Source organism: Saccopteryx bilineata, chromosome 3 (assembly GCF_036850765.1).
Source record: "Saccopteryx bilineata isolate mSacBil1 chromosome 3, mSacBil1_pri_phased_curated, whole genome shotgun sequence".
Lineage (NCBI taxonomy): Eukaryota > Metazoa > Chordata > Mammalia > Chiroptera > Emballonuridae > Saccopteryx > Saccopteryx bilineata.
In genome coordinates this window covers 101,868,627-101,884,079 of record NC_089492.1, presented here as the reverse complement: position 1 = coordinate 101,884,079, position 15,453 = coordinate 101,868,627, and the positions used below count along the sequence as shown (strand labels likewise).

The window sequence follows — 15,453 nt, the reverse complement described above, 5'->3', positions numbered from 1 at the left end:
ATACATCTGTCAGTTTTTATTATTTTGTGTATTTGTAAAATCATTTTTAATGTCACTTTTTTGAAGACTTATAGTTGTTGTTGTTTTTTTCTATGTAAAATATGGTCCAACCCAAGTTAAAGATTGCTGATTTAGTGAGTATTTCCCCTTAGTTTTGTCTGCCATTATTAACACTTCCCAGTCTGGTGGTTGAGCTTGCATCATTTTCATTTTTCTTCAAAGTTTAAATTGATTTTTTTTTTAAGGACAACTTGTACTAACCCAATTAAAATATTATAATTGCTAATAATTTGAAAAATGTTATGGTCAATTAACATTCTTTCTGAAAAATACATTGAAAGTTTGGAACTAAACTTGATTGAAAGAATCAGCATCTTGCCAAAAAATGAAAAACTTCTCATATTTACGTGCACCCTAACCAGGATCCACATGGCATCCTCTGTCTTGGTGCAATGCTTGGATAAACCAAGCTATTCTCAGCACCTGAGGCAGACACTTGGACCAACCAGGCTATCTTCAGTGCTTGGGACCGATGTTCAAACCAATTGAGCCACTGGCTGAGAGAGGGGAAGAGTGAGAAAAGAGGATAGGGAGGGGAAGAGAAGCAGTTGGTCATTTCTTTTGTGTGTCCTGATGGAGGATCAAACCCGGGACATCCATAGGCCAGGCCGATACTCTATCCACTGAGCCAACCAACCAGGGCCCCATACATTTTTTGATATTTTGCTTCATAACTCTGAAAAGTTCTTCTTTAACTTCTTCATTAATTAGTGGTTAAAATGATCATCATTTATCAGAAAATCAAATAAGATATCAGTGAACAAAACACATGTTCCTGACCCATTTATGTATTCCTTTCAGATGATAGTCTCAGTTGGCTGCACTATTTATTGCACTCTTCATTCCACGTTAAGGATATATACAACATGCTCTATGTGGTCTATTCTATTTCTTTCATGATTATTTTATGCTGGTGGCAAGCCACCAAATTAACTTTATGGCTCACTAATTGGTCCCAACCCTCAATTTGAAAACCACTGGTTTTAAACCAGTCATTATCATCTGCCAGAGATGGGGCAAGCTTTCCCCAAGCATATGGCCTCACAGAGGTAGGGTAGATGCATGAAATGCAGTCAGGCTTCTGTTGGAGGGAGAAAAGGGGTTAGAGGCCAGAGGTAGGATAGGCAACCAAGACTGTCTGCTATAGAGACTGTTCCTCACTTAAATATCTCAAGCATCTAGTGTGCTTTCAAGTAGGTGGAGCTGTTTGTCTTTATTCTAATGGCTCCCAACCATTACTCTTAGTTTTTTCTGTTTGTTTAGAGTTTTCTTCCCTCAAATAGTTTTTATTGTTGCTATTGTTTTCCTCGCCTCTATGTATCACCTGTCTCTTACTCTCATTTTTTAAGCCCTTTTCATTTTGCTGCATCTCATCTATTTAGATAAAGACTCCAGCTTCTTAAAAGCTGTAGCTTAAAAGCAATCAGATTCTCAGTGAGATCTTAGGTTTTTCTTTGTGATCTTTTTCATGATTGTTTGCTCATTAGCTTTTTGAAATTACATTTAAATGTTTTAGCTGTGGCCTGCATAGTTACTAACTAGGTTATCTCTGAAATACAAAGTAGTGCTGTACCACCCTTCAGTCTTCAGAATAAAAGCTTCTGCTGTTACTAAGTGATAATATTGTAATCACAGTACGTAGGGGCCTGTTTATTATATTGTCTTCCTGAGAGTTTAAGGTTATCAATCCTATACTTGTTTCCTTGAGATATATGGAAAAGAGAAGGATGCTGACCCCCAGTTTTATATCTGGGAACAACAAACAACTAGAGTATCTTTAATTTTAGAATTATGAATAGCAGCGCCTGACCAGCGGTGGCACAGTGGATAGAGCGGCAAACTGGAATGCGGAAGACCTCGGTTTGAAACCCCAAGGTCGCCAGCTTGAGTGTGGGCTCATCTGGTTTGAGCAAGGCTCACCAGATTGAGCCCAAGGTCGCTGGCTTGAGCAAGGGGTTACTCAGTCTGCTGTAGCCCCCAGTCACGGCACATATGAGAAAGCAATCAATGAACACCTAAGATGCTGCAAGGAAGAATTGATGCTTCTCATCTCTCAACCTTCCTGTCTGTCCCTATCTGTCCCTCTCTCTGTCTCTCTCTGCCTCTCACCAAAAAAAAAAAAAAAAAAAAAAAAAAAAAAAAAAAAAAAAAAAAAAAAAAAAAAAAAAGAATTATGAATAGCAGCAAGTGTACTATGAATTATTCATTCTGGTAATCTGGCTTTAATTAGCCAATAAATATTCTCTTTCAAATACCACATTTCATCACTTCTAGATGCACATTTTCTTGCACTTTAACATCTCTGAAACCAGGGTGCATTTTTTACTTAGTGGTGTCCCACAGTTGCCATTGGCTCTGTGGGAAATCATGGTGTATTTTCTCTGTGAGCTTGATTGTTAATCCTGAAACTTAACAGGTTTAGTCATCAAATCATTTAACAATAAAACATTTAAGAAATTTTAAAGTAAGAATATGGATTTTGTTGCTGTACAAAATTGCTTCTGTTGATACTTTCTGTTAAGAGTAGGATGGGAGTACTATCAAAACTTACATAATGAACATCTAACGCTTGAAAGAAAATCCCAGAAACTATAGAATATTCCTCTTCTAAGAAATGCTACATTATCAAAGTTCTTGATAACGTTAAAGACAATTTTGTATGGAAAAACTTGGACATCTTTGATTCTGAGCAAAGAAGTGATGGAGAAGAGTTGGATGCTGAATGTGGAAAACTTGTGGGAATACCTTAACCTGCATAGACTATTTATATTTTCTTCTTTATCTGTGCATGATATTTGATTTCAAAACTTTATAAATGAGTCTAAAAGAGCTCTTTTAATATTTACAAAATAAAAGTTAAATTAATAGAGAGCATTGCATCATTGTTAATTATCAGTGTATCTTCTTAGTGGTATAAAATAATGGTATTTCTTATAAGCAGTAGTATCTTCAATTCGATGAAATGAGAGTTTGATTTACTGTCAAATTTACTGAGTATTAGTGTGTTGCTTCCTATTATAATATAACTCTCTTAAGAAGAACTAAGGGAATACATATGCAAGTGAAGATAGCACCACAAGGCAGTGAGTGAATGTATGTCTCAAAGTATGCTCCTGGCAACAGCATTACTGGGGAGGTTGTTGGATAGAGATTTTCAGGCCACTTACCAGTCCTGTTGAATCAGAAATCTGGATATGGGACCAGCAGCAAGCCCTGTGGGTGATTTTGATGGCAAGCTCAAGTTTGAGAACCCCTCCTATAATTAAGCAGGATTTCGGAAAAGGGAAAAATGTTAGTGCTATTATATTTGAGTGAAGTGTATGAGTAATTTGAGAGTAAGGAATACACACATTCCTTAGATTCAGCTAAATTACATCTGCTAACAGTATGTTTATGAGAAACTTACTACGCTGTGTCTCTGCCAGGGATATAGGCAAAGTAATGGAATAGTCTAGGAATTTTGTTCTTTATTTTTTATTGATTTTTGATTTTTGTCTTTTAAGCATGATGTATCCCAGACTTTACTCAAGGCAACACTGGACAGTGTTGTAGAAGAATGTGTCAGCTTTGTGGGCGTGGATATTAACATCTGTTCAGAAGTTCTTTTAAGGTGAGACAAGAAATCTGTGGCTGAAGATCATAGAATCTTGAGTTTAACTGGCTATCCAATTAGAACAAGGGGCACATGTGTAAAGTTGTCAAGTATAGAAAATCTATGAGTTCATACATTGCTTTAGGCAGTCAGTCAGAAGGGAAGACATTGTCTAAGAAAAGAATTATTTTAATACTGCAAATCTAAAGCAAAGAGCATATGGCTACTTTTGAGTGCATTAGTGTCACTAATAGAATTTAAATGAGGTTAACATGGAAAAGAGCTATTTCTCACAACATGAGAGTAGATATTTTTTATTAGTTTAGTCTCTTACATTCATCTGTCAAAGTTGGCAGTAACCAAAGGACAAATTCTGAGGGTCCAGGTATAAGTACCATATAATTGACATTGATTCTGCAACTCTCACATCAAAATCTTCATTGTACTATAATCACATCATATATACTTTGTCTTCTTTTTTTTCTGGGGCTATGAAAGAGCTGCTTTTTTGTTCATAGTTTGCATTTATTATACAAGCCTGAAGATGCAGCAGAAAATTCTGGAACTCTAGAAAAGATCTGGACCTTTTTCCTTTGAAATGGGTATAGCAGAAAATATTCTTTACATTTCTTTACCTTTTTTATTTAGAAAATTAAATTTAAAGGGGTGACATTGATCAATAAGAGTACATAGGTTTCACGTGAACATCTCTATAGCATTTGAACTGTTGATAATATTGTATGCCCATTTCCCAAAGTCAAATCATTTTCCGTCACCATATATTTCTTCCTCTTTACACCCTTCCCCCCATGCTCCTCTCCTACCTCCTTCTCTCCCTGGTAACCACTTCACTTTTATCTGTGTTCATAAGTGTCAGTTTTATATTCCACCTATATGTGAAATCATATAGTTCTTAGCTTTTTGTAAAAAGTATCCCTTACATTTTAAGGTATTACTTTTCTTCATAGCTATAAGCATTCGTAATTCCACATATAGAATTCTATAATAGAATTAAAATTCTCTTGAATGGTAATCTTTTTATTAACACCAAACAAACTACCTAATTATATACTGTAGTTTTCATATTTTTGTACTAACCATGACATTCATGGATAAGTAACCTTTCTATAGTTCAAGTTTTTGCATTAATGACAACAGGCTGATTAACTCATCTTGTAAGGTAAATAGGAATAGGCAGAAGTACTACTTGATTTAGAAATGCAGGGAGTGAGTAATGTGGAGATACTGTGGGGAACAGCCCTTTTTCTTGCACCAGTGCTAAGCAGCGTACAGCATCTTTATGGTTCTACTGGTCGTGTCATTGTTTTGCTTTCTGTTTTCCTTCTCTCCTTGGACAACTCTTTCTCACTTTGTCTTCCAATTTAATCCCCCCCCCTTTTAAAAATTAATTTAACTTCGAGACATATGACAATGTGTAACTGCAATTTTTATGATATAATTCTTTTATATCATAATCTTTTCAGATGAGAGCTTTTCTTTTGATACTGTTGGAACTAGTATATCTGTCACATTTCTTATTTTATTCATGTTTTTAAGGCATATTGCAGGACTCAATGCCAACCGAGCCAAAAATATAATTGAATGGCGAGAGAAAAATGGGCCCTTCATCAACCGAGAACAGCTGAAGAAAGTGAAAGGACTGGGTCCGAAGTCGTTCCAGCAGTGTGCTGGCTTCATCCGGGTTAACCAGGAGTATGCTAGAAAGTTTTGCAGGTGATTATGAAAGTGTGCGCTTTTGGTTCTATACCGACCTCCTTTCTTACGGTGCCCCATCCTACTCACTGGCATGAATCCTAGGTATCTGTTCATTTCTTCATTCAACATATGTTGACTGTCCAGAATTTGCTAGGCACTGGGAATACAGCAGTGAACAAATGAACAAATTTTCTGTTTTTGTGGGATTGCATTTTAATGTGTGAGACAGACAATAAATAAACTAGTAAAATAAATAGTTTCAGCTGTAATAAGTGTTATAAAATTTAAAACCGAGAGATGTCACTCTATCTCGGGGAGCAGTACAACTCATTATATGAGTTACTCATTGACAAGTTACTTGAGCCAAATTATGAATGAAATTAAGAAGCCAGCCATACAAGGAATAGTAAACAGTATGTTCACATGGTTGTAAGGCAGGCCCAGCTTTGGTGTATTCAGAAAACAAAACTCGGGCCAATGTGATTGGAGCATCACAGTGGGAAGGACTGGTACAGAGTGAAGTGGTCAAGCGGACTGCAGAACGGCCAGTTCATAGAGACAGCTGTTCCCCTAAGCAGGGTTGGGCTTGTGCTTCCTTATCACTGAAAACTGACTAAAGTTTTAGTTGTCAGTTCTGTTGATTAAGAGCTAATTTTTGCTTTATAATTGTTGCAAAGAAAGCAAAGAAACTGAGTAAACTTCTTAGCATCATTTATGAAAGAATAACTTTTATGTATTTGCTACCTTGGGACTACCTGGTTCATTTATATATATTTTTTTCTTTTGACAAAAATAGTAAAGGTAATATGGACAAATAATCTTTATTTTGGAAAAGACTTAAGGGAAAACCAGCCCCACTAAATAGTATAATACCTTATAAAGCTATACTAATTAAACAGTTTGTTTTTGATGTAGAAATAGAACAGAATAGAGTATAAAATCCACCAACATATAGATGGGATTTAGTTTATAATAAAGGTGATGTTTCAAATAGTGGGTCCAGTTATTAATTCTCAGATAAGTGGTTTTATGACAACTGGCAGAAATTTGGTATGTGTGGGGGAAGCTGTCATTCCACCGCATCCCTAATACCCAGATAAATTCCAGGTGGAATGTAGACTTAAATGAAGGTGAAACTGTAAAAGTACCAGAAGAAAACATGAGTGAATTATGTAGAACTTTAGAGTGGTGGAAGTTCTTTCTTTCTAAGTAAACCATAAAACCCAGAAGCCAGAAATGAAAAATAATGAGCATAAAATAATTACATGTTTCTTAATTTGCATGGTTTTTTGAATACCTGGGTAGAAAATTGAAACAGACAAATAGAAGAAAATGAAAAGTAAAGGGCACTACATCCTCACTTTAAAAATTTCTTTAAAAAAATTTTTTTATTGATTGGAGAGAGAGAGAAACATCAATTTATTCTTCCACTTAATATTTATGCATTTATCTGTTGCTTCTTACATGTATATGTGCCCTGACTGGGGATCAAATCAGCAATCCTGGTGAATGGGGATAACACTAATCAAAACAGTGCTACCTGGCCAGGACCTAAAATATAAAATAGTTTCTTTTTTTTTTTTTTGAGAGAGAGAGAGGGCAAGAAGCCTCAACTTGTAGTTGCTTTCATGTCAGTTGTACATTGAGCTTCTCATATGTGTCTTTTTTTTTTTTTTTTTTTGTATTTTTCTGAAGCTGGAAACTGGAAACGGGGAGAGACTGTCAGACTCCCGCATGCGCCCGACCGGGATCCACCCGGCACGCCCACCAGGGGGCGACGCTCTGCCCACTAGGGGGTGATGCTCTGCCCCTCTGGGGCATCGCTCTGTTGCGACCAGAGCCACTCCAACGCCTGGGGCAGAGGCCAAGGAGCCATCCCCAGTGACCGGGCTATCCTTGCTCCAATGGAGCCTCGGCTGCGGGAAGGGAAGAGAGAGACAGAGAGGAAGGAGAGGGGGAGAGGTGGAGAAGCAGATGGGCACTTCCCCTGTGTGCCCTGGCTGGGAATCGAACCCAGGACTTCTGCACGCCAGGCCGACGCTCTACCACTGAGCCAACCGGCCAGGGCCTCATATGTGTCTTGACTAGGGCCATGCCAATGTCCCCTTGCTCAAGCCAGTGACCATTGGGCTCAAGCTGCCCAGCTTCGGGATCGTGTGGAAAATCTCACACACACCCCCCTCAAGCCAGCTACCCCGTTCTGATAAGCCTACACTCAAAACCATTGACCTCAGTGTTCCCGGTGGACACCTGCCCACTATGCTACTCCCAGTCAGGCTAAATAATTTCTTATATATTGCTTTTTGAAAATAAATTTTTGGCCTTGGCTAGGTGGTTAAATGAATAGAACTTCCACCTGGCATGCCAGGGTTGCAGGCTTGATCCTGGTGAGGGTAAGTAGAAATAATCAATGAAGGGACAACTAAGTGGAATGTGTTGATGCTTCTCTCTCACATTCTCTCTCTCTCCCTCTCAAATGAATGGAAATTTTTTTTAAATAAAAATAAATTTTTAATTATGTCAGCTTGTATAGATTTTTAAATGCATACAGAATGGATCATTCTATATAACTACTTGACACTTGCTTTATTTGTTTCAGTAATATATAATATCTTCGATCTCCTCCCAGATTTTATATATCATTTTTTATAATGTCTACATAATAGATAATTTATAGATGGATCATAATTTAATCATTGTCCATTGGTACACATTTGTTTCAAAACTTTCTTTTTTTTCAACTGATTATGAAGTACTCAAATATTCATGACTGTTAAATCTTCTTGATAGATAGATCATACCTTTATTCCCTTTATTCCGAATGGACTATTGCTATCTCATTGAATATTCTTTGCTTTGAAATCTATTTTGTTTGCTATCACTGTTGCTATTTTTGTCTTTTCTGACTATGCTTGGTATATTTTTATTTTCAAACTTTCTACGGCATTTAATTAATTTCTGTGACTTGTAAACAAATAGATTTCATGATTTTGGTCAATCATGTAATATATTCAAATTTATTGTATTTATTGATATGTTTGGACTTAATCTTTTGTTTTACATATTTTCTCTTCATGATACTTTCTTATTCTTTTCCTTTCATGTTGTTCATCAGATTTATCAGTTAACAAGTTTTCTCCTTGTTTTTTCTACCTAATTTTTATCTCCCATTAATGACTTCATGTTGTATATTTTTTATTCTTGTGGTGATTATACACTGCTCACAAAACTTAGGGGATTGGGGAACGTGCAGGTACTCCAGTACTTTCAGCCTTTTGTATAGTGCATTTTCACCAATGAAATAAAACTTGTTTTTGCATCTCATTTGCATAATTGAACAACTTTCTTTGACTTGTTTACTTTTCTATTCTTGTTTAATAAGAAAAATCAAATGCTTTTTTTTTTATCACTTTATATTCATTTTGAAATATCCTCTAGTTTTTAAGAGCAGTATATTTAAAGCTAATTGGACTGACCTCTAGTGTCTCTGTCCTGCTCTAAGAAGACTAGAACCTTAAGTCTGTCCCAACTTCTACCTTTATTCTGCATCCCATAATGAGATGACCTGGGATTTTAGTTTCAGACTGGGTTCTTTTTGTATATCTTTTTTACATTATTGATGAGCAGTTATTTAACTTAATAAGTTTTTATGTAGCCCACATTATCATTTTTCTTGAGCTCATTGTTTTTACTGGAATATATATCCTTATGGAATTCTTTTCAGAAAGGGTATATTATGTGGGTTGCACTAACATTGCATGTCTGAAATGATTTTAATTTGCCCTCCTCTTTGAATGCTAGTTTGGGTATATGATTCTAGATTCAAAATCATTTTCTCTTAAAACTTTTAAGATATTGCACCATTGTGTTCTGGCATCTGATTTGTCGATGAGAAATTTCATGCCAGTCTGATTCGAGTTCCTTTAGAAGAAATCTGTTTTATTTTTCTCTCTAGACTTACCATAATCTAAAGTTTCTCAACACTGTGTCAAATATGAGTCTTTTTCCATTTATCCTGTTTTATACTCAGTAGGTTCTTATAATTTGAGAACTTGTATTTTTCTTCTGCTCTGGGAAATTATCTTTTTTTCTTCTTTCCCTTCTTATTTCCCTCCGTTCTTCTCTTTTCTCTTCTAGAATGACAGTTATACAGGCTGAATCAGTTAGGAATGGTTTGGGCTTTAAGTAACAGAAAATTCTATTCACAGTGTTTACACAAATAAGTGGTAATTTCTGTGAAGTGAATGGTCAGGATCTGGTTGCTGTTTGTGTGTGGCAGAGAAATAAGCACATTTTTAATGAAAGTTTCTTTTCTTTTCTACCCAACCTCACCATTCCTCTCGCCCCATCCCTTGTTTCAAATGCTTTTAGTAGTCAGCAAACTGAATCTGCCGGCCCAAGTCAGGGGACTGTCATGACATTACCAGCAGGTGCTGAGGGCACAAATGAGAAGCAGGGCAAGAAGAAGAACAAAACCGCAGCGAATGTTGTCCTGAAGCCAGATCCTTTGGACCAAACTTGTATTCACCCAGAATCCTATAACATAGCAAGGAGGTAAGTCCGAGGCCCCTGTGAGAATTCTCCATGCCCAGTGTAAGTTCTCTGCAGCACATGGCCTTTGTTTTGGTATAATGGGGACTAAATATATGACCGTGTTTAACATAACAACATTTTTCAGAAGTTCCGCATTGCTGAGTTATGTAGCACATTATTTTATTTCAGTGAGGAATGAAACCCTTATTCCTGGAGCAGTGTCAAGCCAATAAACCCTGGTACTAATGGTGAAGTGTGTGTAATGGAAATTGCATGGCACTCTCCTCTGTTTGTTTTGGAAATTAACAAGACACAAATGACTAGCACCTGGCTGAAAGCTCATGCTTATCTAAAGATAAAGCCCTTTTGAAAGTAAACAGCCAGCTCTCAGATTTCTTAAGAAATACTACCCTGCTTGGTTATTAGAGTCTAAGAAATGATGTACTTTTAAAGTGCATACATTAACACAGAATGATATGAGGTGGGGTGGGGTGGAGCAGGGCTGTGTACAGGAAACTGTGTAAGGCACTAAAAGAAAAAAAATCTTAATATCACATTTGATTAATTAAATAAATCTTAATTAGTTAAAAACCAGCAACTTGCTATAAATAGTTTAAGGCTTTTGGTGAGTTAAGTAATGGTAGGCTTACAAATACTGAATATTTTAACTTTCATTGACTCTAAAGTGAGATTTTAAACTTGTTTTGAAATAATTGATATTTGATTACTTGATAAATGTAATTGATTTTTTTCTTTTAAAAATGTGTAAAATTATAGGCTATATTGCGCATTATAGAGAACTTAGAAAATAGAACAAAACAAGTAAAAAATACCGTTTTATCAAAATCAAAACAGTGACAGTTGATTTTCTCCCAACATTTTTTCTTTTTTTTTTGGTCTTTTTTCAAGTGAGAGGAGGGAAGATAGTGAGAAAGACTCTCACGTGTGCCCTGGGATCCACCTGGCAACCCCTGTTGGGTGATGCTCAAATCAACAGAGCTGTTTTTAGCACTTGAGGCTGAGGCGTTTGGACCAACTGAGCTATCCTCAGCACCCGGGGCTGATGATCAAACCCATTGAGCCACTGACTGTGGGAGGTGAAGAGGAATGGAATGGGGGTTGGGAGTAAAGTAGATGGTCGCTTCTCTTGTGAGCCCTGACCAGGAATTGAACCTGGGACATCCATTTGTCAGGCTGACACTCCATTTACTGAGCCACCGGCCAGGGCCTCTCCCATCATTTTTTTTTGTGAATTTTAAACATATACAAAAGTTGAAAAAACATTTTTACAATAAATTTCTATACCCACACATAGATTTCATCATTATTTTATCATGCCTGTTTTTCCACTTATCTAATCTATTTGTCTATCACCCCATTTTATTCTTTTATGTATTTTAAAAGAAATTTGCAAACATCAGTATACTTTCAACTAATACTTCAGCATGCCTATTATTAAGTAGAATTATATTAAGTTTTTTTTCTTTTGAAATAAATTTATATACAGTTAAATTTTAAGTGTACATTAGCTGAGTTTTAGCATATAAATAATTGTAGCTGTATAACGCAAACTGCTATCAAGGTAAAAAGTAATCATCATCCTAAAACATTCTCTTGTACCCCTTCCCAGAAGATCTCTGCCCCAGCCTCACATGTTCTGATGTTTCTCTGCCAAAGATTAGTTTGCCTCACCTAGAACTTCGTAGGTACCAAAGAGTTGTGCTCTTTTGTGTAAGGCTTCTTTCAATATAATGTTTAGAGGTTTTTATTCATGTTGTAACAAGTAGCTTGTCCCTTTTTATTGCTGAGTAATATTTCATTGTATGAATATGCCACAGTTTATTCCCCATGTTAAAGAAAATTTGCCTACTTCTGCTTTTTTTGGCTATTTTGAGTAAAGCTACTGTGAACATCCTTGTACAATTTCTTTTGTTGTTATTGACATTTATTTGCATTTATCTTGGAACAGTACTTAGGACAGCATTTGCTAGATCTTAACCCCTTGAGAAGTGAGTTTTTCTCATGCTTGCTGACCCCTGGGAGTTTTTTTGTGTGTGTGTGTTGTTTTGTTTTGCTTCAAAAAATGAAATTAGTTCCAGTTACGTTTTTTTTTTTTTGTGTGTGTGTGTGTGTGTGTGTGTGTGTGTGTGTTTTTATTTATTTTTTTTATTTTTTATTTTTTTTTATAATTTTATTTTTTTAATGGGGTGACATCAATAAATCAGGATACATATATTCAAAGATAACAAGTCCAGGTTATCTTGTCGTTCAATTATGTTGCATACCCACCACCCAAAGTCAGATTGTCCTCTGTCACCTTCTATCTTGTTTTCTTTGTGCCCCTCCCACCCCCTATCCCTCTCCCATTCCCCCCTCCCCCCCGTAACCACCACACTCTTATCAATGTCTCTTAGCTTCACTATTATGTCCCACCTACGTATGGAATAATACAGTTCCTGTTTTTTTCTGATTTACTTATTTCGCTTCGTATCATGTTATCAAGATCCCACCATTTTGCTGTAAATGTTCCGATGTCATCATTTCTTATGGCTGAGTAGTATTCCATAGTGTATATGTGCCACATCTTCTTTATCCAGTCATCTATTGATGGGCTTTTTGGTTGTTTCCATGTCCTGGCCACTGTGAACAATGCTGCAATAAACATGGGGCTGCATGTGTCTTTACGTATCAATGTTTCTGAGTTTTGGGGATATATACCCAGTAGAGGGATTGCTGGGTCATAAGGTAGTTCTATTTGCAGTTTTTTGAGGAACCACCATACTTTCTTCCATAATGGTTGTACTACTTTACATTCCCACCAACAGTGTATGAGGGTTCCTTTTTCTCCACAGCCTCTCCAACATTTGCTATTACCTGACTTGCTAATAACAGCTAATCGAACAGGTGTGAGGTGGTATCTCATTGCCGTTTTGATTTGCATTTCTCTAATAGCTAAAGAAGATGAGCATCTTTTCATATATCTGTTGGCCATTTGTATTTCTTCCTGGGAGAAGTGTCTATTCATATCCTCTTCCCATTTTTTTATTGGATTGTTTGTTTGTTTGTTGTTGAGTTTTATGAGTTCTTTGTATATTTTGGATATTAGGCCCTTATCTGAGCTGTTGTTTGAAAATATCATTTCCCATTTAGTTGGCTTTCTGTTTATTTTGTTATCAGTTTCCCTTGCTGAGCAAAAACTTCTTAGTCTGATGTAGTCCCATTCATTAATTTTTGCCTTCACTTCTCTTGCCATTGGAGTCAAATTCATAAAATGCTCTTTAAAACCCAGGTCCATGAGTTGAGTACCTATGTCTTCTTCTATGTACTTAATTGTTTCAGGTCTTATGTTTAGATCTTTGATCCATTTTGAGTTAATTTTTGTACAGGGGGAGAGACTGTAGTCCAGTTTCATTTTTTTGCATGTGGCTTTCCAGTTTTCCCAGCACCATTTATTGAAGAGGCTTTCTTTTCTCCATTGTGTGTTGTTGGCCCCTTTATCAAAAATTATTTGACTATATATATGTGGTTTTATTTCTGGACTTTCTATTCTGTTCCATTGGTCTGAGTGTCTATTTTTCTGCCAATACCATGCTGTTTTGATTGTCGTGGCCCTATAATAGAGTTTGAAGTCAGGTATTGTTATGCCCCCAGCTTCATTCTTTTTCTTTAGGATTGCTTTGGCTATTCGGGGTTTTTTATAGTTCCATATAAATCTGATGATTTTTTGCTCTATTTCTTTAAAAAACATCATTGGAATTTTGATGGGAATTGCATTAAATTTGTATATTGCTTTGGGTAATATAGCCATCTTGATTATATTTATTCTTCCTAGCCAAGAACAAGGTATATTCTTCCATCTCATTATATCTTTTTCGATTTCCCTTAACAATGGTTTATAGTTTTCATTATATAAGTCCTTTACATTCTTTGTTATGTTTATTCCTAAGTATTTTATTTTTTTTGTTGCAATCGTGAAGGGGATTATTCTTTTGAGTTCCTTCTCAGTTGTTTCATTGTTGGCATATAGAAAGGCTATTGACTTCTGTATGTTAATTTTGTATCCTGCGACCTTACTGTATTGGCTTATTGTTTCTAGTAGTCTTTTTGTGGATTCTTTGGGGTTTTCGATGTATAGGATCATATCATCTGCAAAAAGTGATACCTTTACTTCTTCTTTTCCGATATGGATGCCTTTTATTTCTTTGTCTTGTCTGATTGCTCTGGCTAGAACCTCTAGTACCACATTAAATAAGAGTGGAGAGAGTGGACAACCCTGTCTTGTTCCTGATTTAAGGGGGAAAGCCTTCAGTTTAGTGCCATTTAATATGATGTTAGCTGATGGTTTATCATATATGGCCTTTATCATGTTGAGATATTTTCCTTCTATACCCATTTTGTTGAGAGTCTTAAACATAAAATTGTGTTGTATTTTATCGAAAGCCTTTTCTGCGTCTATTGATAAGATCATGTGGTTTTTGTTCTTTGTTTTGTTGATATGGTGTATTACATTAACCGTTTTACGTATGTTGAACCATCCTTGAGATTCTGGGATGAATCCCACTTGATCATGATGTATTATTTTTTTAATATGTTGTTGTATTCGATTTGCTAGTATTTTGTTTAGTATTTTAGCATCTGTATTCTTAGAGATATTGGTATGTAGTTTTCTTTTTTTGTGCTGTCCTTGCCCGGTTTTGGTATGAGGGTTATGTTGGCCTCATAAAATGTGTTTGGAAGTATTGCTTCTTCTTCAATTTTTTGGAAGACTTTGAGTAGAATAGGAACCAAGTCTTCTTTGAATGTTTGATAAAATTCGCTGGTATAGCCGTCAGGGCCTGGACTTTTATTTTTGGGGAGGTTTTTAATGGTTTTTTCTATTTCTTCTCTACTGATAGGTCTGTTTAGGCTTTCTGCTTCTTCTTGACTCAGTCTAGGAAGGTTGTATTTTTCTAGGAATTTATCCATTTCTTCTAGGTTGTTGAATTTAGTGGCATAAAGTTTTTCATAGTATTCTACAATAATTCTTTGTATATCTACGGTGTCCGTGGTGATTTCTCCTCTTTCATTTTGTATTTTGTTTATATGAGTTCTTTCTCTTTTTTCCTTGGTAAGTCTTGCCAAGGGTTTGTCAATTTTGTTGATCTTTTCAAAGAACCAGCTCCTTGTTCTATTAATTTTTTCTATAGTTTTTCTGTTCTCTAATTCATTTATTTCTGCTCTGATTTTTATTATCTCCTTTCTTCGGCTGGTTTTGGGTTGTCTTTGTTCTTCTTTTTCTAGTTCCTTAAGGTGGGAAGTTAAGTGGTTCACTTGGGCTCTCTCTTGTTTGTTCATATATGCCTGAAGCGATATGAACTTCCCTCTTATCACTGCTTTTGCTGCATCCCATAGATTCTGATATGTCGTATTGTCATTTTCATTAGTCTGTATATATCTTTTGATCTCTGCACTTATTTCTTCTTTGACCCATTCATTTTTTAAAAGTATGTTGTTTAGTTTCCACATTTTTGTGGGATTTTTTTCCTCTTTTTTGCAGTTGAATTCTAGTTTCA

The 15,453-nt window shown here is 35.9% G+C and overlaps 1 protein-coding gene across 2 annotated transcripts in view; it reads left to right on the top strand.

Moving 5' to 3' along the window:
• The window catches only part of SRBD1 (S1 RNA binding domain 1), a 219,140-nt gene that overhangs the window by 169,064 nt on the left and 34,623 nt on the right, over positions 1-15,453 (top strand). Inside the window, exons 17-19 of one of the 2 annotated variants that reach the window (XM_066267044.1) lie at positions 3,564-3,670; positions 5,210-5,386; positions 9,743-9,922. In XM_066267044.1, coding sequence (XP_066123141.1) covers positions 3,564-3,670; positions 5,210-5,386; positions 9,743-9,922 — 464 coding nt within the window. Of the gene's footprint in view, positions 1-3,563; positions 3,671-5,209; positions 5,387-9,739; positions 9,923-15,453 lie in introns of both variants that reach the window. The other variant, XM_066267043.1, reaches the window with a different exon arrangement.